The 26,899-nt window shown below is 59.0% G+C and overlaps 2 protein-coding genes across 4 annotated transcripts in view; both read right to left on the bottom strand.

Moving 5' to 3' along the window:
• Positions 1 to 1,807: 1,807 nt before the first annotated feature.
• Positions 1,808 to 8,425, bottom strand: entrep3 (endosomal transmembrane epsin interactor 3). Its single transcript, XM_088905364.1, has 13 exons — positions 8,204 to 8,425; positions 8,054 to 8,110; positions 7,266 to 7,373; positions 6,656 to 6,781; positions 6,468 to 6,575; positions 5,452 to 5,612; positions 4,583 to 4,682; positions 4,371 to 4,443; positions 3,788 to 4,082; positions 3,206 to 3,498; positions 3,041 to 3,109; positions 2,569 to 2,882; positions 1,808 to 2,134 (listed from the first exon to the last, which is right to left on the bottom strand). The coding sequence occupies exons 1-13, from the start codon at positions 8,423 to 8,425 to the stop codon at positions 1,961 to 1,963; spliced, it is 2,100 nt and encodes a 699-aa protein (XP_088761490.1). The 3' UTR covers positions 1,808 to 1,960.
• Positions 8,426 to 12,147: 3,722 nt separating this feature from the next.
• The window catches only part of LOC148815145 (zinc finger and BTB domain-containing protein 7B-like), a 35,536-nt gene continuing 20,784 nt past the window's right edge, over positions 12,148 to 26,899 (bottom strand). For 2 of the 3 annotated variants that reach the window (XM_088905358.1, XM_088905360.1), the window contains 2 exons: positions 18,361 to 19,559; positions 12,148 to 15,779 (listed from right to left, as the gene is read on the bottom strand). In XM_088905358.1, the coding sequence (XP_088761484.1) occupies positions 15,314 to 15,779; positions 18,361 to 19,553 (1,659 nt within the window). In that variant the 5' untranslated portion in view covers positions 19,554 to 19,559 and the 3' untranslated portion in view covers positions 12,148 to 15,313. Of the gene's footprint in view, positions 15,780 to 18,360; positions 19,560 to 22,146; positions 22,301 to 26,899 lie in introns of those variants that run through there. The other variant, XM_088905357.1, reaches the window with a different exon arrangement.

Raw genomic sequence — 26,899 nt, 5'->3', positions numbered from 1 at the left:
TCCCTAGGCATGCTCTTCCCATAGTGACGGTCCAGATGGTTTCTGTGAAAACCACTGCTGTATTTTTTCCTGGTTCCATCCCAACAGTCCAGAATTATGCGAGTTTCTATGGAAACCATCAATGGGTCACTGTATTCCCATAGAAACGGTCCGGAGTTTCCATGGCAACAGTGTGCTCTTCTCCTGCAAGGAGTGCGGGATGAAGGCAGTGTGTTGGCCACAGCAGAGACAGACAGAGGCGGCCCGTGACAGCGTTTGGACATGGAAGACATCGGCGAGTTTGTGGGTCACACTGTCAGCGTCATTTTCCGAGTGTTTATTTTTTGCTCCAGAGAAAATTCACTCCTGCTGTTTCTCTCAAGATCACTATAAAGGTAAAGTTTTATTTAAAGGTGGAAAACTATAAACATACGTCTTAAATGTAGGAAAGGAATAATCTGATTTTTTTTTAATTTTTCACTTAAGCTTCAGCCTTTGGAATTTGTGCATTTTTGGAGATGGAAGACGTGGAGTGAAGTTTCATGCTGGAACTTGAGAGTGTGAGAGTGTATTTGTGTATGAGTGTGAGACTGGGAGTGTTTGTACACAAGTGTGAGCTACGAGTGTGAGACTGAGTGTGTTTGTGTATGAGTGTGAGGTTCGAGTGTGACACTGGCTTTGTGTACGAGTGTGAGGTATGAGTGTGAGACTGGCTGTGAGAGGTACGAGTGTGACACTGGGTGTGTTTGTGTACAAGTGTGAGGTATGAGTGTGAGACAGGGTGTGTTTGTGTATGAGTGTGAGGTACGAGTGTGACACTGGCTTTGTTTGTGTACGAGTGTGAGACTGAGTGTGTTTGTGTATGAGTGTGAGGTTCGAGTGTGACACTGGCTTTGTGTACGAGTGTGAGACTGGCTGTGAGAGGTACGAGTGTGAGACTGGGAGTGTTTGTACACAAGTGTGAGCTACAAGTGTGAGACTGTGTTTGTGTATGAGTGTGAGGTACGAGTGTGACACTGGCTTTGTGTACGAGTGTGAGGTATGAGTGTGAGACAGGGTGTGTTTGTGTATGAGTGTGAGGTACGAGTGTGACACTGGCTTTGTTTGTGTACGAGTGTGAGGTATGAGTGTGAGACAGGGTGTGTTTGTGTATGAGTGTGAGGTACGAGTGTGACACTGGGTGTGTTTGTGTACAAGTGTGAGGTATGAGTGTGAGACAGGGTGTGTTTGTGTATGAGTGTGAGGTACGAGTGTGACACTGGCTTTGTTTGTGTACGAGTGTGAGGTATGAGTGTGAGACAGGGTGTGTTTGTGTATGAGTGTGAGGTACGAGCGTGAGACTGCATGTGTTTTTGCAACGTGCGAGCGTCTGTGTGGCTATGAAAGTGTGAGACGGCGTGATTACGCGCGTGTGTCTGTGGTAGATAGAGTGCATACGTGTGCCGCAGAACCTGAGCATCACCGTGCACAGGCTGCACGCTGAGCTTCGCTCTGGGTGTTACACCAATGAGCTCACAGCCCTTTCACCTCAGAGTGCATGGAGAGGCCTGGGTTACACACCCAGAAGAAAACCAGAAGAGTGTCTGTCCTGAGTGATTGAAGGGGAGCAGGAGATCAGGACTGCTGCTGCTGCTGTCCAAGCGCTGCTCAAGAGGTCAGAAGGCCAGGAGACCCTGGAGGGGGTTAGCAGGTCTGACAGCCAGCAGCCCCCCTCTCTCCCTCTCCCAGTGTGTCCCAGTCGTCCCCAGTGTCTGTCAGTCAGGTTCCAGTCTGAGAGCTTGTCCCCCTTCCCAGTATCCGCCGACGCCCCCTGCTCCGGCCTGGCAGGACTGCTCCTTCCTGAGCGCCGGGGGGGGGGGGTAGGGAGACCGGCTGATCGCTGGGGGCTCTGTGTCGCAGCGCGGTGGTTTCTGTCCTTGACCGCGGGGGGGGGGGAGTCCAGAGGTGACAGTGTCAGTTCTCCCCCCGCCCGCTCCTGCCCTCACAGCGCAGACTCGCGGTACACTCCGCCCAGGCTCTGGGGGCGGCTGTGCTCCAGTCTCCCTGGCGACAGCAGCCGGCGCAGGGGCGAGGAGGAGCTCAGGTCGCCGCAGCTGCGCAGGTGGATGCTCTCCTGCCGGCGCCCCCTGCTGGAGCTCCACGAGCCGCGCAGAACCTGGCACACAGATGGAGAAACACACGCAGAGGTGCAGCCAGTTATTCCAGTCTCCTGGCAACAGCTTTCTTCTCCTTTTCTCTCTCTCGGTACATCCCATCCCCCCTGTTCCTTACAGCCCAGCGCTCACCTGTGAGACAGCTAGTACAGCCCAGCCCTCACCTGTGTGACAGGTAGTACAGCCCAGCGCTCACCTGTGTGACAGGTAGTACAGCTCAGCGCTCACCTGTGTGACAGGTAGTACAGCCCAGCGCTCACCTGTGTGACAGGTAGTACAGCTCAGCGCTCACCTGTGAGACAGGTAGTACAGCTCAGCCCTCACCTGTGTGACAGGTAGTACAGCTCAGCGCTCACCTGTGTGACAGGTAGTACAGCCCAGCGCTCACCTGTGTGGGTGTTATGTACTCTGGCACAGACAGGTGTGCCAGCCTCACCTGTTCGAAGGGGTTTCCCCCACTGGCCTCCGCTCTTCTCTTGTGCACTTGGCGGCTGTTCCCAGCATGCTCAGCGGCAGCAGTGGTGCTGGGGGCCAGGTTGCGTTTGGAGCGCTGCAGGAAGCGGGCGACGAGGACCCGCGTGACCTTGAGGTCGCCCAGCGAACGGGCACAGTCCTTGGGCAGGCGCAGCAAGGCGGGGGGTGGGGCCTTGCTGGGCAGCTGGCCGCCACTCTTCACGCTGCACTTCCTGGGTAGGGCACCAGAGGGCGCCAGAGAGTTGCGGGGCAACAGACAGGCTTCGGAGGAGGGACCTGGGGGGGGACAGAGGGGGAGAGAAGAAAGGGAGAGATGGGACAGAAATTAGGGAGAGGCGAAAGAGGGAGAGGTGGAGAAGGGAAGGCAGACGAGGGATTTCTAATGCGCTCTCAAGCAGCGGACAGGACTGAAGCTGTTTTGTCATTTTTCTCACCCGTGTCTGAGGAGGTCTGGGAGACGTCATCGCTGACTCCCTTACTGCGCAGCGAGGCACTGAGCTCACCTGGGGGGAGAGGGACAGCGAAATGAAGGTTTCTCACCCTCCCTCTCTCTCTTCCTCTCCTCCTCCTCCACCCCCCTCTCTCTCTCTCTCTCTCACCTGTGTCTGTGGATGACGTCAAGCCGGGGTCACTGTGCGACCTCATCAGGGGGTGTGGCGCCAGGCCTCGGGGGGGCGTGGGGGGGCGGGACTGGTCGCTATGGCGCCGCTGGGGGGGCAGGAGGGGGCGGGGGGAGCTCTGGGGGCTGGGAGACCCCCCGTCAGAGCCGCAGCGGGAGGGGGTGCAGGGGCGCACCCTGATCTCTGGTATGCGCTGAGAAGCGGCGGCCCCTAGCAGCTCCAAGCGGGTACAGCTGCTGGCCAGCACGGCCTGATGGCGCAGCACTGGAGACCTGGAGAGACAGAGGGGGGTGAGATACAGGTTCTCCAGGAGACTCAGGGGGCAGGCAGACTTGTCTCTCGCTCTGAGCCTTGCTGAACAAGGGCCCGATGTAAAAAGTCCTGTTTCAGAGGAGATGGGATCAGATCAGCCCTCCAACTCCCTGTCATAGAGCACCGAGCTGGTCTGTGTGTGAGAGCTGGCTGCCCTCTTAGAGCCCCACCTGTAGGGGGAGCTACACTGCTGCTGATCTAACCTAGCTGTCTAAGAGCACAGAGCTGGTCTGTGTGCGAGAGCCTCACCTGTAGGGGGCATCAGTGGAGCTGCTGGGGGAGGAGCAGGAGTTGGACCGCTCCGCCCTGAAGTAGTGCCGGTGGCTGAGGGCTATGGGGGTGGCGGGGGGGGCCCGCGGGCTGGCTGGGGCGTCTGGGCCGGAGTCAGGGGGTCCCTGGGGGTGATGGCGGAATGTGGCACACTCCACAGATTGCATGGAACCCCCCGCCCCCACTTCCAGGAGACAGGAGTCCTCGGAGGGGGAGCTGTCATCTGGGATGTCCACTATCTCGGACATCAGCAGAGAGCCACTGTCCATGGACACTGGGGGAGGAAGCACACAGCAACAGGAGACAGGACACAGCGACACTGAGCTCCGGCACTAAGATATCAGCATCTAGCAGTGTGTGTCACTATGCATCAGTGTGTAGCAGTGTGTGTCACTATGTATCAGTGTGTTTCTGTGTCTAGCAGTGTGCGTCACTGTGCATCAGTGTGTAGCAGTGTATGTCAGTGTATCAGTACATGTCAGTGTGTGTCACTATGAATCAGTGTGTAGCAGTGTCTAGCAGTGTGTATCACTGTATCAGTGGGCCTGTGGGGGAAGCTCACCTTCACCGCTGAAGACCGTAGACGTGACTCTGTCACATGACAGCTCATTCACGTGAGCATCAAACACTGTGGCCTAGGCAAGAGCAGAGGGGGTTAGAGACCACAGACGAGCACAGAGACATGCTCCCCGTGGGACAGAGAGGGAGACAGGCAGACACTGAAGGAGAGAGAGGGGGACAGACACACAGACAGCTGCAGGTTCAGCGTCCCACCTGGCTGCCAGCACGCTGCCCCATCACCGCCTCGTACGGGGGGGGGAAGTCGGTGGGGTAGAGGGGCACAGGGCTCCCTATCGAGCCGTTGTAGGTGATGCTGTGGGAGGAGAGGTCAGTCAGTATATGGCAGCAGGTCACACTGGCCCTAATCCCTGATTTACATAAGCCCCAGCCCTACATCCATCTAGAACCCTAACTCTAACCCTAAACCCAGTTCTCACCAATAACCCTACCTCAAACCCCAGCTCTGATCCTAACCATAAATCTAACCCTACCCCTAGCTCTAACACTAACCCTACCTCTATCCCCAGCTCTAACCATAACCCTACCCCTAGCTCAAATGCTAGTCCCAATCCCAACCCCACCCTCACCCTCATCCTACCCCAGTTCTAACGCTAGTCCTAACCCCAGTTCTTACCCTACCCCTAGCTCAAATGCTAGTCCCAATCCCAACCCCACCCTCACCCTCATCCTACCCCAGTTCTAACGCTAGTCCTAACCCCAGTTCTAACCCTACCCCTAGCTCAAATGCTAGTCCCAATCCCAACCCCACCCTCACCCTCATCCTACCCCAGTTCTAACGCTAGTCCTAACCCCAGTTCTAACCCTACCCCTAGCTCAAATGCTAGTCCCAATCCCAACCCCACCCTCACCCTCATCCTACCCCAGTTCTAACGCTAGTCCTAACCCCAGTTCTAACCCTACCCCTAGCTCAAATGCTAGTCCCAATCCCAACCCCACCCTCACCCTCATCCTACCCCAGTTCTAACGCTAGTCCTAACCCTACCCCCTGCTTTAATGCTAACCCTTCCCCCACACCCAGCTCTAACCCTAACCCTATAACTACTCTGCGGTCAGTCAGACACCTCTGGGCATCGGTCTCGGAGCTGCAGGTGTACTCTGGGGGGTAGTATGGTGGGGGAGGGACTGGGGGCACAAACTCCTCAAAGTCCAGCATGTTGCTGAGGAAGGCATCCTGCGGAGTGGTGCACTCTGGGTTGACGGATCGAGAACGGTGGGGAGCCATCTGAGAGAGACAGAAACAGAAGAGAGAGGTGACTGGTAGACTCACCAGCTGCAGCAGGTCCACAAATAAGATGTGGTGATAGTAGACAGGGTGTTGTGTAGAGTGTCTGTTGTGTAGTGTGTGTTGTGTAGCATGTGTATTGTGTTGTGTGTGTGTTGTGTAGCGTGTGTGTTGTGTTGTGTGTGTTGTGTAGCGTGGGTGTTGCAGACTCACCAGCTGCAGCAGGTCCAGAGAGATGATGTGCATGCAGCAGGTGACAGTAGTCAGGGTGTTGTGTAGCATGTGTGTTGTGTTGTGGAGCGTGGGTGTTGCAGACTCACCAGCTGCAGCAGGTCCAGAGAGATGATGTGCATGCAGCAGGTGACAGGAGACAGGGTGTTGTGTAGCGTGTGTGTTGTGTTGTGTAGCGTGGGTGTTGCAGACTCACCAGCTGCAGCAGGTCCAGAGAGAAGATGTGGATGCAGCAGGTGACAGGAGACAGGGTGTTGTGTAGCGTGTGTGTTGTGTTGTGTAGCGTGGGTGTTGCAGACTCACCAGCTGCAGCAGGTCCAGAGAGAAGATGTGGATGCAGCAGGTGACAGGAGACAGGGTGTTGTGTAGCGTGTGTGTTGTGTTGTGTAGCGTGGGTGTTGCAGACTCACCAGCTGCAGCAGGCCCAGAGAGAAGATGTGGATGCAGCAGGTGACAGGAGACAGGGTGTTGTGTAGCGTGTGTGTTGTGTTGTGTAGCGTGGGTGTTGCAGACTCACCAGCTGCAGCAGGTCCAGAGAGAAGATGTGGATGCAGCAGGTGACAGGAGACAGGGTGTTGTGTAGCGTGTGTGTTGTGTTGTGTAGCGTGGGTGTTGCAGACTCACCAGCTGCAGCAGGTCCAGAGAGAAGATGTGGATGCAGCAGGTGACAGTAGACAGGGTGCAGATGATGGTGGACAGAATGCTCAGGCCACACGCACTGAACAGCAGATCCTGCAAACACACACAGACAGCGAGACTCCCGGTTTATAGCACCACGCACACACAGAGCGCAGAGGCGGCGCGCGACAGACCTTGAGCGCCAGGCGCACGGTGTGGCAGTCCCGGTACAGGTACAGGGTCAGCGTGTCCTCGCTCAGGGAGCAGCTGCCGGCGGGACGGGCCACGGACTGGCAGCAGGAGCACACGCCCTCCTCCACCTGAGACACACAGACTGATCAGGCCCGCCAGCCGGGACAGCAGCACCGCAGTCTGGCCTGTAACTACTGGAATTACAGCACTGCGCTCTCTTCAGCCTCCCGATGAGCAACTGAGTCATTAACTGCTATTACAATGTACCTGGGTTATATGTGCTGTACACACAGGGCAAATACACCATCCACACTGTATACACAGGTTATACTGTATATACACCTGGGGTAGGTACAGTGCACACAGGGTATATACGCTGCATACCTGGGGTATATACAGTGCACACAGGGTATATACACTGCACTCCTGGGGTATGTACAGCACACGCAGGGTATATACACTGCACTCCTGGGGTATGTACAGCACACACAGGGTATATACACTGCACTCCTGGGGTATGTACAGCACACCCAGGGTATATACACTCTGTACACTTGCAGAATATATATCATAGATATCATAGATACTCTGGATCTGTCTCAGTGTCTTTACCTGACACACCTCCAGTGACTTCACAAGCTGGGCATTCTGGCAGGACAGGATAGACCCAGCCAGGCTAAGGATCACACAGACTGCTGACAACAGCATGAAGAGTGACACCTGCAGGGCGGGAGAGGAACAACAGCTCACACGCAGAGGACACGCCACAGTGTCAGAGAGCAGGAACGAGAACACAGCTGCCTCTCTGCCTCTCTGCCCCTAAACCTAACCCTGCAGGCTAGTACCTGGACAGGAGACCTCCTGGGAAAGCTAAGGTTGCTGCTGGAAGAGGTGTTAGTGGGAGCAGCAGGGGGTGCTCACCCTGCAGTCTGTGTGAGTCCTAATACCCCAGTATAGTGATGGGGACATTATACTGTAAAAAAGGCACCATCCTTTGGATGGGACATGAAACCAAGGTCCTGGCTCTGTGGTCGTTAAAAATCTCAAGGAGTTTCTCGAAAAGAGTTGGGGTGTTACCCTGGCATCCTGGCCAAATTTGCCCCTGGCCTTTACCAGTCATGGCCTCCTAATAATCCCCATGTCTGAACTGGCCTCATCACTCTGCTCTCCTCCCCACTGAGAGCTGGTGTGTGGGGAGTGTACTGGCCCACTCTGACTGCCATCACCCCTCAGGTGGGGCTGCACACTGGTGGTGAGAGTGGGATTCCCCATTGCCAGTAAAGTGCTGTGGAGTGTCCAGAGGAGTGCCATACAAGTGTAAGGACTTCTCACCCTAATCCTGTCCCTGCCTGCTCCTCTCTCCCCTCGTGTGACGGTGAGGGAGAACAGGAAGTGCTCACCACTAACGTCAGGGGTCTTCTCCAGGAAATCACTCCCACCAGCCCTGACGCCACCACCTGCAGGGGGAGAAAGAGAGAGGGGGGGGGTAACCCTGCGCTGGCTTATAGATGGAGGGGGTCGCCGTCTGGCTGAGAAAGAGATGGACTCACGAAGAATCCGGCCCAGAAGGGGCAGGAGTGGCGCACCCGGGCCGAGGTGGTGAAGGTCACGGAGACGAAGCTGACGGCCAGCAGCATGGCGCCCAGGCCCATCTGGACCAAGCCGCTGGCCAGCAGGAGCTGGGCGCGCTCCCAGGCCACGCCCAGCCGGGACAGCCGCCCGCCACGCCCCCCCAGGCTGAGGGAGCGGCTGGAGTCCGACTGGGAGGGCATCCTGGCCCGCGGGGGGGAGGAGGCGACGTCTGTCCCCCCGGTCCCGGAACCTCTGGGATCGCACGGGCCCGGTCCCGGTCCACGCAGTCCGTCTCCGATCCAACCACGCCGAGCCGATCCGCTCACGCGGGGCCTTGGTTCTGATCCGACGGCAGGCCACGCCGCCCTGGCCGCAGAGCCGGGCCTGGGCCAGCAGGCTGTCCAGTTTTTAACTTCTTGTCTTCCCCTCTGGTACCAGCGGCTCCGGGCTGGACCTGGCCCAGTTGCAATTTCAGAACGATGCCCCCCGAAGTTTCATTCGGGGGAGATTTCCGGAAAGCCCGGCCGGTGATCCGACAGAACAACGCTTGGGCCTTTTCAGAACTTGCCAGTCTCGGCCCAGGTGCGGCTAGCAGAAGCCCGGAGACAGCTTTTGAAGCAGAACTGGGCCCAGAACTCCGGAGCTCTCCGATGACCCAGATCCTCTCATCGGAGTCCAGTGACCTTTAGGACCCGGCTGTCTGTGGGCCCCCACTTCACCTCCGCAGCCCAGACACTCCAGAACCAGGCCGACCTTCCTGCAGTCCAATCTCAGCACAGAGAGGCTGAGCCCAGAATGTGCCGAGTCTCCGTGTCAGAACCCGCTGGGATCAGTCCGGTATGACTGCACTCTCCATAGTATCCGGGTGTGATACACAGAGCCGGCTCCTGTCAGGTCCGCGTCAGGAGCTGCGGACCGGAGGTCGACCGTAGAGAGCAGATTTAAAATCTGCGCATCTGTGACTATGATTGATGCTACCGCTAGTAATGTTACCTGTATTAATCCCACAGTAATGTTACTGGTACTAATCCCAGTGTTGGTAATGTCACCAGTGTCAATCCCACTGGTAATAATGTTACTGGTGCTAACCCTGCTGTTAGTGATGCTAGTAGTGTTAATCCCACTGTTCGGAATTCAAGCAGTGTTAACCCCACTGTTTGTAATGATGTTACTGATGATCCCAATGCTGATATGATTTACCATGGTAAACCTACGGCTAGCAGTGCTGCACCTGCTCATACCGCTGCAGAAGTGTTGCTGGTGCTGGTAACTTTACCGCAGCCGGTCCGACATCACTGCTGCTGGCAGCATTTCCAGCGATGTGCCGCTAAGCCCATTGCCAGAGATGCTGCTGGCCCAGTTAGCGAGCTGGCGGGACTGGCTTGTAGCGTCCAGCACAGGAGTGTCTCTGGGGCTGGGCAGTGTGCCTGGGACAGGACGCCTCTCACACCTGCTGCCTGCCCGGACTCAGCTGCGTGTTCTGCTGAGCCCCGTCTTGCCCTGCGCCTGTCCCCTTGACTCTGTACCGCAGCTGTATTTATAGCTCGGGCTCAGGTGCCACACGGAGACCCGGCCTGCGGGCTGTTTCAGCGGCAGTTTAACAGGAGGAAGTGTGGGGGGGGGAGCGGCGGAACCCCCCTGTCAGCAGTGGCTCGAGTCCCTGAGGAGAGGAAGCGGTTCTGTCCGTGTGGACCTCACTGAGAGCACCAGCGGGAGAGACGGGGGTCCACGGAACCCCCCCTGACGTGCTGTATATAGACCCCTGTCCCTCTACACCCACGGCGCGTGTGACACGGAAGAGCCCCGCGGCCGGTGTGGATGTGGTGTGTGTGTGTGTGTGTGTGTGTGCGCGCGCACGCAGGCCGGGGCTCGAGACCGGAATTGGAACACCCCGAAACGCGCGCGGCGAGATCGGGGTTCCTCACCGAGAGCTCATCGCGTGTGGGAGCGACCGGCGCAGCCCCTGCACTCACGCGCCAGCAGCCCGCTCTCGCTCTCGGAGAGCCGCATGCAGCAGATACCCCCGCCCTTCCTCCCCCTCCTCCTCCTCGTCCCCCCCAACTCTCCCGGTCCCGCTCAGCCCTGCACGGCCCGCCGAGACCCGGGCCGGTACTGCTCACCCCTCCGCGGGGCAGGGGTGCCTCTCCGGACCGGGTGTGATACACAGAGCCGGCTCCTGTCAGGTCCGCGTCAGGAGCTGCAGACGCAGGCGAATCCGCAGGACGAGCGCAGCGACAGCACAACAATCCGGACCCGAGCGACACGGGCTGCTCCCCCCCAGCACAACAATCCGGACCCCCTTTATCTGTATCGCAGCGCCCTGGCTGCGCGGCGTCTCCGTGCGCGGGTGTTGTTTTAGTGGGACGCGGCGTGGAGATGTGCACCCCCCCCCCCCACCCCTTCGCTAGTCACGCGGATCTCCGGTCCTGCACGCGCTGCACCGTCAGGTCTCCGGACCTTCACCTCACTGCGCCGCCACGTCACCGGCGCCCCAGCCTCCCCTCTCCACACGCAGTGCCTCCCATCCCCTCTCCTGCTCGGCCCTCCCTCTGCTGCGTCTCTCTCCGCCCCACCTCCCCCCGCACCGCGCCTCGAACCCCCGCTCCGCGCCCGTCTGCCCGGGGCTCTCTACAAGAATGTGTGTGTGTGTGGGAGCTGTCCCGGCGTGGGGGTGAGGACAGGTGTTCGCGGACAAGCGCGACAACAGCGCCTCGGACACGTCCCCGGGTGGGACCGCAGGCGGCTCCAGTGTGGCCGCAGTCTCCCCGGCTCTGGTGCTGATGCTGCGCCTCGGAGGGGAGGCGGAGGGTGGTTGCCTGGCGACGGCACCCAGGCAACCGCGGGCGGCCAATCAGATGGACCGCAGCCCCTTTCTGTCAGGCCCCGGGGGGGCGCGCAATGCTCTCTGGGACTAGTAGTCCTCAGCTGTTCTCTCCCAGAGTCTCGCTGCAGTTTTCCTTTACCATTCCCTGAATCGCAATGAAAAGAACGGAAATGTTCTCTATTTTTAATTGAACTGAAGGTGTTTATATCTTTCTGTGCTCTGGTTTCACAAAGCTCCTCCGCAGTGAAACATCGATTTGCTCGCCGCAGGTGACTCCTGCATTATGATAATACGGTCTTGAGGTCCTTCAGGGGTAATGCCGATTTAATTAAGCCAGTAAGACACCCTTTCAATTCAGAGAGGACGCGACAGGGAAGACAAACGCCCCTGAAGGGTGACAGCAACACCACAGGGTAGCTGTCGCCCTTTGTATCACGTCCTGAAAGGGAAATATTTCTGTCGAACGCGGTGCCACCTGGTGGCAGTGTGAGGTATCGCAGGATGGGAGACAGCCGTGAAAGAGCCGTGCAATGATGACGTTTCCGAGGATGGAATTATAATCATGCATTTCCGCTTCTCTTGACCTGCAGGAGGGAGTAGACCCACAGCATCGCACACTGATGTGCAGCACCCCTGCACACAGGTCAGGGCACAAGAGAGAAACTGCTGTGCCTGTTGGATAAAGGGAGATTTGTAGGGAGGACAGGAGTTCAAGCACAGAGTGGAGTTTAGCCAGGCCAGCATGGCCAACACCCCACTCTTACTGACAGTGTCCTGGGGTCTGTAGTGACCAGCAGTCAGGACCCACTCTTACTGACAGTGTCCTGGGGTCTTTAGTGACCAGCAGTCAGGACCCACTCTTACTGACAGTGTCCTGGGATCTGTAGTGACCAGTAGTCAGGACACCAGGGTCAACACCCCACTCTTCCTGACAGTGTCCTGGGGTCTGTAGTGACCAGTAGTCAGGACACCAGGGTCAACACCCCACTCTTACTGACAGTGTCCTGGGGTCTGTAGTGACCAGTAGTCAGGAGACCCATTTTAACATCCCTATTAAGTCTTCCTGGTTTTCAAGAAACACAGCAAAGTCTATTTAAATAGATAAATCTTCTCTTTTAATATTGGAAATAAGTGACAGAAATCAACAACTGAAAACATTTCACAAAAACAACCACCAAGCAGAGAAGGGACTCTTCCCAGAAGGCTCTGGGTCAGACATCCTTGAACCCTGAATGTGACCCCTGACCCCAGTCCAAGCACACATGACAAAAATATCTATATACAAACGTGTACATCTACATCTTCTCGCTTCTTTTCACCGAACATTTACTCCATTTTTTGCATATTTTTTAGTGCATTGCTCAAGTTTTCCTGAGGATAGTTTGCAAAAGGAAGAAAAAAAATTCTCATGAACCCCCATCAAAAAAAAAGTGGAAAGAAAAGCATCTATTTAAATATATATTAAATTTCACTATCAGAATGATTCTATGTACAGCTACGGTGGAGGGGACAAGCATCACAACTTAGTGCAAATCTAGTGGATCCTGTCTTTCTACACCCCTGAGGCTGGGCTGTGATGTAGCCAGCCTGACTGCAGTAAATCTGCACAGCCTGACTGCAGGCTTTCCATTCCTGGACCACAGATTGATGTGGCTGTACCACATTGTTCTTTAATTTACCATACCTCCCAATGCTTTTACCCTGATCTCCCTGGGCTTTACTGCACTGTACTGTGCGTTTACCCTGATCTACCTGGGCTTCACTGCACTGTAATGTGCTTTTACCCTGATCTCCCTGGGCTTTATTGTACTATACTTTTACCCTGATCTCACTGGGCTTCACTGCACTGTACTGTGCTTTTACCCTGATCTCCCTGGGCTTTATTGTACTGTACTTTTACCCTGATCTCACTGGGCTGTACTGCACTGTACTGTGCTTTTACCACAATCTCACTGGGCTGTACTGCACTGTACTGTGCTTTTACCCTGATCTCACTGGGCTTTACTGCACTGTACTGTGCTTTTACCCTGATTTCACTGGACTTTACTGTGCTTTACCAGTAACCCTTCCCAGGAGAGAGGGCATCAGTCCCAGCAGGGAGTCAGGATCTGGTGAGGGGATATTCTTTTCAAGCTCCATGTTTGAACACAAATTTCCATTTAATTTTTTTTTCTGAAAATAAAGGAAAAATTATTTAATAAAGGAAATAATTAAGAAAATAAATACAGATAAATAAATAAAAAAAATTAAAACAGAAGGAGTAAAGAAGACTCTGTGAGTCTGTGAGTGAGCCTGAAACGTCATGGCTCTCCTGGTATTGCCCTGGGAATGGAGAGGGGGGGGACACAGCGAGCGCAGGGGCTGGGAGAACCGTGTCCCGCTGGGAGTGCAGCACCTGGAATTTTGGGAGGCTGGGAGTACTGTATCACACCATTCATTTTAGGGGTAGTGGGAATGTGGGAGTGCAGGAGTTGGGGGTAGTGGGAATGTGGGAGTGCAGGAGTTGGGGGTAGTGGGAATGTGGGAGTGCAGGAGTTGGGGGTAGTGGGAATGTGGGAGCTGGGATTGTGGGAGTGAAAAGACTGGGACTTGTGTCCGAACAGGAAAAGTGACTAACAGGGACAGCCAGCGAGAGTCTCATTTACAGCCTTCTGTTCAAGAAATCCTTCCCCTACACCCACACCACACCCACCCACCCACCCACCCAACACACACCAACACACACCAACACACAGGCCCTCCGGAAACACGGCAGCCAGCTGCCAAGCCCACGGCGTGAGAAAGGCCTGCAGCAGCGCCGCCCTGCTGGAGAACCACCCTGGCGTAACGGACCGCGCACCGCGCCGCCGGAGGGCCCTTTCCTTAAAGGCATCAGAAGACGAAGGAGAAGACAGTTCTCACTCGGCCGTTCTCAGGTGAGCGGCCCTTGGCGGAGCGACCGCTGCTCCCGCTGTGCTAGACGCTAGGGGGCGCTGGCGTTCGGGGCGTGCGCGGGAGCCGGCGGAGAATTGGAAACCGAGTCCAGAATTTGATTTGCGCTTGGGAGTTATCTCCCCGCCTCCTCGGGCTGGCCCGGCTGTCCTGTTCAGACACGGGTCCGAGCCCGCTGCCGGCTGCGGACAGGCCCCCGGCGTGTTCTTATTGCACAGAACTGCTTTCAAGTTTCCCCCCCCCCCCGCCTCGTCTGAGCTAAGTGCAAATATCTGTGAATTATTTACAGACAGGTACTTGTGAACTTGTGTACATTCATTCATTCATTGATCCTGCAGTCCTCTGTCATCCGAGAGCTGGTGGGACTGAATTATTGATCGTCTGGTTGATTGGTCCTGGACTGCCTGAAACCTCAGACAGACGCCTGTTTAAGCAGGAGAATCCCAGCCTGGAACTGGGGAAAAATCCAGCTGGCCATTTTGGTCCTTAAACGTAAGTATCAGAGCAATTGCATAGGAGAAGGACTGCAGGATACTTAAAGTTGTATAATGCAATAGTTACCCTTGAACCCTGGTCTGAGGAACACCTGGACTGTAGGTTTGTGAAAAGGAAATCTAGTAAACAGCTATTTTCAGCTCATCACTTTGGTGTTTCAACTATAGTGCCTTCGAGACGTGCCGAGATGCTCACAGACAGAACCGTATGTCATATCACAGTTTGGACACCAGGTGGCGGTCTCTGCTTTTGCTTCACTATGAGCACCAAGCGTGTGCAACCGGAGCAGAGCGATTTCTTTCAACCGGACAGAAGGTTTTTGTCCCCTGAAGACCCACATCCCCACCCGGGACACACTGATCGTCCAGGCGCACCTGCAGAGCAGAGTGCTGGGGACCCCTTCGCCCCCCCGACACCAGCAGACAGGAGCACCACCAGCAGGCCCAACAGGGACCCCCCCGGGGCAGGAGGGGGCAGGAGAGAGACCCGCTGGTCTGCAGCCCCGCAGGCTCCCCTTCTCTCCCGCCGCTGGCTTTTGGGGGGGGGTTTCTAACTGTTTTGCATAGTGATGGCAGACACCCCCTCCTGTACCTTAAACCTAAACTCCAAAAATAAAAAAAACAACAAAGAGAACAATATTATTGCCATTTTCTAAACCAAAACCATGATCCTTACAGTAATTAGGTTCAGAAGAATTAGATTAAAGCAAAGAAACAAGCTGCAAACAACACAGAGCCTGCCCAGGTGACGACTGCGGCACAGTCTCAGGTACCCCGTCTTTCCCTGAGTGGGGCCCCCCTTAGCCCCTCAGCGCCACGGAGATGGGGGGGGGGGGGGGTCACAGCTCCTCGGAGGAGTCTTGGCCTTCCCAGGAGGGGGGGCCGTCGGCGGCCGGCGAGGGGGGCGTCGTGGACTCGGCCCCCCTCCCCCAGATGAAGCCCCCGTAGGAGTGGCGCCCCAGGAGGGAGAGGGGCGGGCTGTCGGGCCGGCCGTACAGGAGCGGGTGGGGGGCCATCAGCGGGGGCGCCAGCCCCGGCTCCAGCGGGAGGGCGGGGTCCCCCGGCCCGCGGCGTGGCCGGCGGGTGCGCACCTCCAGGCAGTTCTGGCCCTTGAGGTGGCGCTGCAGGTGGTCGTCGCGGGCGAAGGCCTTGTGGCACAGCGGGCACTCGAAGGGGCGGTCTCCGCTGTGCAGGGACAGGTGGTTCTTCAGGTCGTAGCTGTGCAGGAAGCGGGCCGGGCAGTGCGGGCAGCTGTACGGGCGCTCCCCCGTGTGCTTGCGCATGTGGATCTTCAGCTTGTCATTGCTGCAGGGAGACGGGCAAAGACATCCGTGAGCTCCTGGAACTGTCACTTCTGTCACCTGTCAGCCGTCAGCTCCTTCGCCTGTCAGCCCCTTTACCCGTCAACTCCCTCGCCCGTCAGTTCCCATGCCTGTCACCCCCATCTCCCCTCACCTGTCAGCTCCCTCGCCCATCAGTTCCCATGCCTGTCACCCCCATCTCCCCTCACCTGTCAGCTCCCTCGCCCGTCAGTTCCCATGCCTGTCACCCCCATATCCCCTCACCTGTCAGCTCCCTCGCCCATCAGTTCCCATGCCTGTCACCCCCATCTCCCCTCACCTGTCAGCTCCCTCGCCCGTCAGTTCCCATGCCTGTCACCCCCATCTCCCCTCACCTGTCAGCTCCCTCGCCCGTCAGTTCCCATGCCTGTCACCCCCATCTCCCCTCACCTGTCAGCTCCCTCGCCCGTCAGTTCCCATGCCTGTCACCCCCATCTCCCCTCACCTGTCAGCTCCCTCGCCCGTCAGTTCCCATGCCTGTCACCCCCATCTCCCCTCACCTGTCAGCTCCCTCGCCCGTCAGTTCCCATGCCTGTCACCCCCATCTCCCCTCACCTGTCAGCTCCCTCGCCCGTCAGTTCCCATGCCTGTCACCCCCATCTCCCCTCACCTGTCAGCTCCCTCGCCCGTCAGTTCCCATGCCTGTCACCCCCATATCCCCTCACCTGTCAGCTCCCTCGCCCATCAGTTCCCATGCCTGTCACCCCCATCTCCCCTCACCTGTCAGCTCCCTCGCCCGTCAGTTCCCATGCCTGTCACCCCCATCTCCCCTCACCTGTCAGCTCCCTCGCCCGTCAGTTCCCATGCCTGTCACCCCCATCTCCCCTCACCTGTCAGCTCCCTCGCCCGTCAGTTCCCATGCCTGTCACCCCCATCTCCCCTCACCTGTCAGCTCCCTCGCCCATCAGTTCCCATGCCTGTCACCCCCATCTCCCCTCACCTGTCAGCTCCCTCGCCCGTCAGTTCCCATGCCTGTCACCCCCATCTCCCCTCACCTGTCAGCTCCCTCGCCCATCAGTTCCCATGCCTGTCACCCCCATCTCCCCTCACCTGTCAGCTCCCTCGCCCATCAGTTCCCATGCCTGTCACCCCCATCTCCCCTCACCTGTCAGCTCCCTCGCCCATCAGTTCCCATGCCTGTCACCCCCATCTCCCCTCGCCTGTCAGCTCCCTCGCCCATCAGTTCCCAACTCCCTCGCCTGTCAGCTCCCATTGCCTTGCCAGTCAACTCCCTCGCCTGTCAGTTCCCATGCCTGTCACCCCCATCTCCCCTCACCTGTCAGCTCCCTCGCCCATCAGTTCCCATGCCTGTCACCCCCATCTCCCCTCGCCTGTCAGCTCCCTCGCCCGTCAGTTCCCATGCCTGTCACCCCCATCTCCCCTCGCCTGTCAGCTCCCTCGCCCGTCAGTTCCCATGCCTGTCACCCCCATCTCCCCTCACCTGTCAGCTCCCTCGCCCATCAGTTCCCATGCCTGTCACCCCCATCTCCCCTCGCCTGTCAGCTCCCTCGCCCGTCAGTTCCCATGCCTGTCACCCCCATCTCCCCTCGCCTGTCAGCTCCCTCGCCCGTCAGTTCCCATGCCTGTCACCCCCATCTCCCCTCACCTGTCAGCTCCCTCGCCCGTCAGTTCCCATGCCTGTCACCCCCATCTCCCCTCACCTGTCAGCTCCCTCGCCCGTCAGTTCCCATGCCTGTCACCCCCATCTCCCCTCACCTGTCAGCTCCCTCGCCCGTCAGTTCCCATGCCTGTCACCCCCATCTCCCCTCACCTGTCAGCTCCCTCGCCCGTCAGTTCCCATGCCTGTCACCCCCATCTCCCCTCACCTGTCAGCTCCCTCGCCCGTCAGTTCCCATGCCTGTCACCCCCATCTCCCCTCACCTGTCAGCTCCCTCGCCCATCAGTTCCCATGCCTGTCACCCCCATCTCCCCTCACCTGTCAGCTCCCTCGCCCATCAGTTCCCAACTCCCTCGCCTGTCAGCTCCCATTGCCTTGCCAGTCAACTCCCTCGCCTGTCAGTTCCCATGCCTGTCACCCCCATCTCCCCTCACCTGTCAGCTCCCTCGCCCATCAGTTCCCATGCCTGTCACCCCCATCTCCCCTCACCTGTCAGCTCCCTCGCCCGTCAGTTCCCATGCCTGTCACCCCCATCTCCCCTCACCTGTCAGCTCCCTCGCCCATCAGTTCCCATGCCTGTCACCCCCATCTCCCCTCACCTGTCAGCTCCCTCGCCCATCAGTTCCCATGCCTGTCACCCCCATCTCCCCTCACCTGTCAGCTCCCTCGCCCATCAGTTCCCAACTCCCTCGCCTGTCAGCTCCCATTGCCTTGCCAGTCAACTCCCTCGCCTGTCAGTTCCCATGCCTGTCACCCCCATCTCCCCTCACCTGTCAGCTCCCTCGCCCATCAGTTCCCAACTCCCTCGCCTGTCAGCTCCCATCGCCCCGCCAGTCAACTCCCTCGCCCGTCAGCCCCATCACCTGTGAGCCCCCTCGCCTGTAGGGATGTGAACTTTGCGTGACAGTGTGGGAAGGGAGTGTGTTACCGTGTGAAGCGCACTCCGCAGGTGCTGCACTGGAAGGGCTTCTCCCCGGTGTGGGTCCTCATGTGCCGCGGCAGCTTGCCGGCGCCGTGGATGATCTTCTGGCACACGGGGCACTGCTGCGGCGTCTGCGACTTCCTCTTCCGCCCGCCTGGCTTCTCCAAGAGGGGCGGGCTGGCCGACGGGGAGGGCTCCAGCACCAGGACTCCGGCTCGGGGGGCCGCGGCCTCCCCCTCCGCCCCTTCCTCCTCCGACAGGCGGTCCTCTGGCTGGCACGGGACGTAGTGCCCCCTGCTGGCCCAGGGTGGGGTGCCGTTCGCCCCCCTCCAGCCCATCTCGAGGGGCTCCTCGGCCGCGCGCAGCCGGTAGTCCAGGGGCAGGTCGGGGAGGGCTGGGGGGGGCCGGGGCTGCAGGGGAGGCCTCCTGGCCCTCTTGCGGGGCCGGCGCGGGCTGTCGCGCCCTGCGCTGCGGATCACCATGGAAACGGGCCCCGGCTCGTGCAGGGCCGGGGGGGACGGGGCGCCGTTGCACGCCAGCAGTGAGAGGGGGGGCTCCCGCGGATGGAGCAGGTACTGCCCCGCCCCCCGGCGGCCCAGCTCCGGCCGCGCCTCCCTCTCCTCCTCTTCCTCCTGGTCCTCTCCGTCCACTTCCTCCTCTTCCTCCTCCTCCTCTTCCTCCTGCTGCTGCTGCTGCTGCTGCTGCTGCAGCTGCAGCAGCTCCTCTTCCTCCTCCATCTCCTCCTCTCCCCCCTCCTCCTCCTCCCGCCCGCTGCTCCGCAGGATGTCCAGGCAGGCGTCCGTCACGCACTGGATCTCCAGCAGCCGCGCGGCCCTCAGCACCTCCCGCATGCCCGAGCTGCGGATGGTCAGCGTGGCGGTGTAGGCGAACTCCAGCAGGGCGGCCAGCGCCTCGGGGTGCACGCAGTCCAGCTGGCACACGCTGCACCCCGCCCCCACCCCGGGGCCCCCGCCGGGGTCGGCCGCCGGGCCCCCGCCGCCGCCGCCCGTGAAGAGCTTGCGGAAGTACTGGCTGACGGCGGCCAGCACGGCGCGGTGCGTGCGGTACTCCAGGCCCTGCGTCTTGATGGTGACGTCGCACAGCAGGCCGGAGCGCCTCTGCTCGTTCAGGCAGCACAGGATGTCGCTGCTGTGGTCCGGGAAGGGGATCCCGATCAGGCCGTCCTCCGCTGTCCCCATGGCAACCTGCATCCCGACGGAGGGGGGGGGGGGGACAGAGGGCAGACGTTAGTGCGCTGCTACCGTGAGCCGCGTTGGGGGGAGGGGGGGGGGACGAATCGAGCCCCGGCGGCACGAATCTTCCCACGATCCTCTAATCTGAGACGCCTCACGCCTGGTTCTTGCCCGAGACCCCAGTGTGGCTTGCGAACGCCTGAGCTACGTGCCCACCCAGCCCGGCTCGTGGGAGAACAAGCTGCCTGCCGTCATCACACACCCCAGAGGAGCTGCGGCAGCGCGGGGCCGGGACAGGGTCGCCCGCGGGACCAGGACTCCGGCCAGGGGCGCAGAACCGGGGGCTCGTGGGCCTGACACTCCCGGCTTTTCTCGAGCGGAGAGAGGGAGGCGCCCCCTCACCTGGATCTCCGCGCCGCGCTCTCTCGACAGCCACAAAAGAGAATGCGTTTGTCTTTTTTTTTTTGTTGTTTTTGCCATTGTCTCAGCTCGTTCTTTTCTCTTTTTCCATTTCATCACACATCCTTATCAGCAGCATCTGCAGAGGCTCTGGTGGTTAGCCCGCGCGGATGTCTCTCTCGGGCGGGCTGCGACTCCGCGGCCCTGGGCGCGCGGCCCGGCGGCCGGGAGATCTCTCTCCCTCTCCCGCAGATAACGGCCAGCTGCTGAGCTCGTCAACCTGCTTTCTTTCCACTGGGCTCTCGCAGAGAAACGCGTCGGCCTTCCTGGAGAGCAAGAGGCGAGACGGCACGACTCCGCCGCGCAGAAGCTGAAGACGAAACCGGAAAGTCGGGCGGTGAGTCACGAACGGCATTTCCAAAGACGCCATGAACCGAGACCTCGGAGCTGCGGCTCGTTTTCGGAAAAAAAAACCCGGAGCGCGAGGCAGGACTCGCACCCAGTTGCTCCATCTGCTGGTTGGATATTCCTAGGGGGACTGGCACGCTCCCCCACCCCCCACCACCACCACCAGACTTCCCCCCTTTCCAGGAAAGACACCAGATTCCCAAAGCACAGCAGTCAGATCCATCTCAAACTGGATGGAAGAGGAAAAATGTTTTGACTGCAAACTCCCTCACACTAAGACAACAAGCTTGAAGCTCCTGCACCTGCTGGCTGTGGGGCACTGGGAGTGTGGCGTGTCTCCCTGAGGCTGCGGTATGTTTGCCTCTGCCTGCTCAGTCCAGCAGACCTGAGAACACCTCGCCTAGTCACTCCTGACCACCTGCCTGTCCCACAATTCCCCACTATCACCCTGGGGGACTGCATGACAATCAGCACGTTCTCCAGACCTGACAAACCTGCTCGGTGACAGGCCAGGAGCTCCCTCACACACCCCTACAGACTGCTTAGAGAGGCAGTTAATAACTGCACTGAACCGTACAGCACCTCAACAGCCGTGCAGCACAGCACACCGCTAAAAAACCGTACAGCACCCCACAGCCCTCAACAACCGTACAGCACCGCACACCTCTCAACAACCGTACAGCACCGCACACCGCTCAACAACCGTACAGCACCGCACACCGCTCAACAACCGTACAGCACCGCACACCGCTCAACAATTGCACTAAACTGCTGTCTGTGTCCACATCAATGTCTTCCTACCTGTCCTGCTCTCCGACTGTATCTGCATCCTCCTCCCTGTATCCCCACCCCGCTCCCCGACTGTGTCCCCATCCCGCTGCCCGACTGTCTCCCCATCCCGCTGCCCGACTGTGTCCTCGTCTTGCTAACTGTATCCCCATCCTGCTCCATCTTCGCATCCAACTCCCCGACTGTATCCCCACCCCGCTCCCCGACTGTACCCCCATCCCGCTGCCCGACTGTGTCCTCGTCTTGCTAACTGTATCCCCATCCTGCTCCATCTTCGCATCCAACTCCCCGACTGTATCCCCACCCCGCTCCCCCACTGTACCCCCACCCCGCTCCCCGACTGTACCCCCACCCTGTCCCTTCTGTCCCAGGACAGAGGAATCGGCTGCTTCCGCCCCAGCGGCCCTCTAAAGCGATCGAACCGCAAAGCCAACCACAGGAGCCAGCGAGCGCCGTCCCCGCGCTCCGGAAAGGTCACAACCTTTTTCTCCGGTCGCTTCGACGCCGCCTCAGAAGAACCAAAATAAGAGAGGAAAGAAAGAGATCGCGGAGGCGCAGTCTTTCCAGCAGGAAAACCGCGCGGGCGTACGACGGCGGGTCTGCGGCACAGGGAGCCGACATTCCGGATCCGGAGGGGATCTGAGGAAGAAGAGGAAACAGGGTGCCACGTTCTCCAGATCTGGGGAACGATCCCGCGAGGCCCAGCAGAGGCAGCGGGTCAGAGACGGGCTGCCGAGCGACGCAGGCGGGCAGCGGGCAGCAGACTGAAGGATCGTGGGAAGGTTTCCTGGCCAGGGAGATGAAAGAACTCGCTGAAGTCCAACGACTCGCTGTTGAACCCTTGAACCCTCAGCCCGAGAAGGGCACTGAGACAGTACTCCAGAGTGTGGCTTGACCGCTCTGCTCCCCCAGCCTCACACACACACACACACACACACTGCGCCACGACCCCGCCTCTGTCCCCCAGGCCCGGCCAGGCCCGGCCCACCCAGTTCCACCCTACCTTGGCCACTCTCAGCCAGATCTGGGGTGAAGCCCGGTGACCCTCTGAGCCTGCCCGTATCGCGACACCCTCGGCCATTCGAACCCGACACCCGCGGTTCTCTACTTTCTTCCCTCCTCTGACAGCTCATCCGCCGCCGCGACCGAGCGCCGGGACAGCTCTGTTTCCTTCGACCTCTTCCTCTCCTCCACTCTCTCTCGCTCTCTTGACTCCGTTCGCTCACTCGCTCGCTCTCTCTCTGCTCTGTCTTTCTCTCTCACCGTCTCTTCCTGTTTTTAAGAAAAAAAAGTGGTTCAACCTGACAAAGACGAAAGCCCCCCCCCCCCACCCCCCTCGCCAATTTCCCAAGCTCCCCGGTTCGCCCACGTTCTCTGTCCCCCCCCCCCCGGCACTGCGGTACCCCAGACAAGCCTCGAACCCAACCCACTGTCTAACACAGGCCCAGGCCCGCTGTGAGCCTTCTGCAGAACCGGCCTGGTTCTACGGCCCAGCTCAGAGCCATGAGAAGCAGAATTGGGGCCCGGCGGGGCATGACACTACAGGACTTGCAGCTCCACTGAAACGACACAGCAGGGCGGGCCCAACCGGGCCCAACCGGGCCCCCGACAGCAGTACAGGGTCTGCAAGGCACCCCAGACCGGCAGAGCTGCTCCTACAGCAGCACATTTTCATTTCTGCTGAAATGGTTCTTTTTTTTTCTTTTAGAAACGGCACCTCCAGCTCCCGTTGGGGAAAGACGAGACAGATTTTCCACGACCCGAGGAGCCGTTGGAAACTCGGTGACATTTTCTGCGGCGAAATGAAAAGAGCGAACCTCAGGGCCCGACAGGAAGGAGCCGAGTCTTCTCCGCCGGCACGCCAGCGAAACGGGGTTTTCTAACTGTCTCTGAGGAGGCACGCCAACCGGTTCGCAAACCTGACGCGAGCTGGTTTTCAACTCTTTTTTTGTGTTGAGCTGCCGAAATGCAGCCACATCTGGTCCTCCTGTCACAAGCGTTCAAGCTTCCCGACGGCCTCAGGAGGTGTTCAGGTCTGGCAGGAGAGCAGGAAGAACGTCAACCGTTTTCGGTTTCTGGGTTTTTTCCGTATGGTTTAGCCCAAGGAAAAGGCCACGGCGACAGAGGGAGGAACTGGATCTTTACAAAATCGAACGCACAATTTCAGGCGTGAGTATCAGACTGAAGGCGGGCGTTCGGGTCTGGCCCGGAGCTCCTGGGGTGGCGGTGCGCTCGGCGGCTTGCTTCAGACAGACGCCAAGGAAGCAGGCTCGTTTCCACTCCAGAGGGCTCGGCCGCCGACGTGCTTCTGAGCGGGCGATCGCGATGCCGCGGCCCCAGGGTCTCCTGTCCCTGACGGCTCTCCGGAGCCCCCCCCCCCCCCCGGGGCTGGAATTCCGAGGCCCTGGTCTTCTGCCCGGAAAGGTGGCGGATCGGAGGAGTCGCAGATCTGTTGGGCTCGATGGCTCCCGCCGCCCACGCGCCCAGCGAGAGCGCTGACTGGAAACGGCGAAGCTCAGAGAGAACCGCCACCCTGGCGTGCTCTGCGCTCTGCCTTGTCTTCCTGCACGCGCACGCACTCTGGAGCTAAATGTTAAGGCCTCCTTGGTTTCTGGCTGAGCTTCTGTATATAGAAGTGTGTAGGCTGGGGGTTTCAGTCGATTCTCACCTTTCAGAAACATGGTGATGGTGCACTCTCTCTCTCTTTCTCTCTCACACGCACACGGTGTCTGGGAAATAGTCTTCAGAGAATCTGGTTGGACAACCCCCACCACCACCACCACCACCACCACTGCCGCCGGCAGCCCTCAGGCCTGCCAGCCTGTCACTCACCCCCCCTCCCCTCCCCTCCAGCCACGCTGAGGGCTGTCCGCCTGTCCGCCTGACACCTGCCCCTGAGCCGAGCCCAAGCACGATGCAGGACCTGAGGGGGCTCTTCCTGCAGAGGCTGGGGAGCCACCAGAACCAGAACCCGCCCTCTGACCCAGCCTGTCAGTTCTGAGGCCTTTGCCCAGATGTGCTGAAGGAAACGGAGCTTCCCCCAGCCCTGCGCTCGTCTGCGGGTCCCTCTGATCCATCGTCCTGTTGCTTTTAGTTCCCAAAATCCCGTGTCCCCGAAACCGCTGCATGGCTTTGAGTCAAATATATGTTTCACTTACGATATCTCGTTTTTTAAAAAAATCAAAACGTTTTCTTAACATTGAAAACCTTTCCTTCAGGGCTGCACTGCTGGATCGCTTTAAGAAGAGTGCCAGCGCTAGACATCCGTGGCCCTCCTCTGAACGCTTGCCTGCTGTCCTGCTGTCCTGCTGTCCTGCTGTCCTGCGGCCGCTGTGCCCGTCCTCGCGCAGTCTTGGGTTCTGACCCAAACCCCCCCAGACAGACGAGAGTGAGAGCCGCAGGCCCTACAGGGTCAGAGCCCAGTGTGCAACTCCACAGCTGACAGGACATTCGCTAACCCTCCTTCAGGAACAGAGCAAAGGAAGTTTTTCAATGGCACGTGGGTGGCACAGCGAGCGCAAGAATTATTTAGGGCTGCTGATGTGTTTTTTATGTGCAACCAAAGGCACCGGCACGCCTTCGACCATGGACAACCAAGTCCCTGTGTCCTAACCCATCTGTCCCCCTGAAACGACAGGATCAGCGAGCAGCACACTTTCGGACGCCCCCGTCCGCGCAGGGTTTGGTAGGTTGTGAAAATGACGGCGTCGCGGTGAAAGGGTCTCGAGCAGGACGGCGGGGTGCGCTCACGTCCTCTGCTGCTCTCCTTTCCCCTGCACGTCTACAGCGCCCGGACTGCGACTCGCAGATTTTGGCGGAGATGATAGTTACCAGGCTGTCGCACAGAGGAAGCGATCGCTCCGATAGCACGGTGCTGTTTTCTGTCCAGACGCTGCTGAGTGCGGCGCTCTCTCTCTCTCTCTCAGTTGTTTTGTCTGAAAGGAGGTGGGCGAAGTTTCTGTCCCCAGCTGCTGCCTCAGCTCCCTCCCTGCTGACGCGCCGAGTTTCATTTCCAGCGAAGACAGCGGAGCTGTGACGCGCACCTGGCGGCCAGAGAGGACCTGGCAGCCCTAGAGCCCACCTCCTGGATCCTGCCCTTCCGGTTCTTCCCACCGCCCTCCTCCCTGCTCCAGGGCTCGGATTAGACCCGCGCTGACAAGCTGGCTCTGGACTTTCTTCTTTCACGCAAGACTGCGGCTGCTGTGAGCGTCACGGGTTGAAACAGGTCGGGCACCCAGCCTCCCAGTGCACAGCAGTCTTCATTCCACTCCTGGTTTTTACAGTGTTGTCAGATTCCGAGGGCACAGCAGTCTGATCCACTCCAGGCTTCCATTCCAGCACAGGGCACCATACAGAAGGACAGTGCGCGCTCAGTGGGATCCTTCCCACTGCCACGCAGTTTCCCGAGACTGTGCAGGAGGGTGGCCAGCTGTCCAGCGAGGACGCCCGTGTGCGTGTGCGCGACCCTGCTCTCGCGACGCTGGCTGCTCAGATTCTCGTCATGCGAGTGGCTGCAGGGCGTGCAGATCGGGTCTGGTTTCAGGGGGCTGTGTGGGAGAGGAGGACTCTTTCCCCAGAAGAGGCCGGGAATCTCCCAGGGGGGAGGGGACTACTTCTGGGCTCCCCGGGCTCGGGGTCACCCTTACTGCTTAGGCAAGCAAATCGTCTCCACTCCAACCTCTCCTTCACATGTCTGGTCCCCACAGGACACAGCGTCCACCCCCTCTCCGCACGGGACACAGCGTCCACCCCCTCTCCGCACGGGACACAGCGTCCACCCCCTCTCCGCACGGGACACAGTGTCCACCCCCTCGCCTCTCACCTGCTCCCTGAGTTGCCCGGTGCTCCTGTCCGGAACAGAGCAGGCAGAGGAAGGGCTCCCGAGCTCCCAACAACCTTTCGCCTGGATCTTCACTCCTGGCACATCCATCTCCATCGACAATCACACAATCGCACTATCTATCTACAAACACACTATAAACCTACAACAGCTGTCAAAACCCCCTGCTCTGAATCCCCTCTGTCTCCCCAAAAACTAGTGGTGTCTCGGGCACTCAGTACACCTGCACGTCCTCTCTCTCACTCGCAGGTGGGTACCCAGCAACCCAAGAGCAGCAGGGGGCCGAGGTCTCAGGGAAGGACAGGCCTGGTGAGGTCACGAGCACTGTGCGCTGTGCGCTGCACACCGCGCACGCCTGCCTGGGAGCCCGAGAGCCTGCCGGAGGAAGTGGGGAGATAAGAGTGCGCGCGCGCGTGTGTGTGTGTGTGATCACAGCGCTCCACCCCTTGTCTGCCTCCCTCTTCTCCCTTCGCACATGGCCTGCAATTACACTCTGCCATCTTGGGGTACCCAGCTCCTACAGTACATACAGCACACACTCGACAATCATGGGGCACCCCTCTCCTACAGTACACACTCTACAATCTTGGGGATCCCCTGCTCCTACAGTACAGACCTCACAATCTGAGTCTGGTTCCTCTGTCACCCCTCAGATCAGAGCCCTGCTCAGCTTGATTCAGTGATTACACGCCACTGAATTCTGTGACTTCTCTGCTCCTATGGTACACACTCTACGATCTTGGGGTCCCCTGCTCCTACAGTACACACCCCACAATCTGAGCCCCTCGGATCCGAGCCCTGCTCAGCTGGGTTCGAGGCTGACTGTACTGGTGACTTGGCACTGAAATCTGTGACTCCCCCAGCTTAAAGCAGAAAAGAAATCAGCACTCGAGTGTGAAAGAGGTCAGGCTGAGCT

The sequence above is a fragment of the Atractosteus spatula genome, chromosome 25 (genome assembly GCF_055471065.1).
Source record: "Atractosteus spatula isolate fAtrSpa1 chromosome 25, fAtrSpa1.hap1, whole genome shotgun sequence".
NCBI lineage: Eukaryota > Metazoa > Chordata > Actinopteri > Semionotiformes > Lepisosteidae > Atractosteus > Atractosteus spatula.
This window is presented reverse-complemented; position numbering and strand designations above follow the sequence as displayed.

Coding starts and splice junctions, on each gene's coding strand:
- entrep3 (XM_088905364.1), bottom strand. CDS start 8,425: ATGCCCTCCCAGTCGGACTCCAGCCGCTCCCTCAGCCTGGGGGGGCGT. Junction 8,111..8,203: donor CCTTCTGGGCCGGATTCTTC/GTGAGTCCATCT, acceptor CTCCCCCTGCAG/GTGGTGGCGTCAGGGCTGGT. Junction 3,499..3,787: donor TCCACTGATGCCCCCTACAG/GTGAGGCTCTCG, acceptor CTGTCTCTCCAG/GTCTCCAGTGCTGCGCCATC.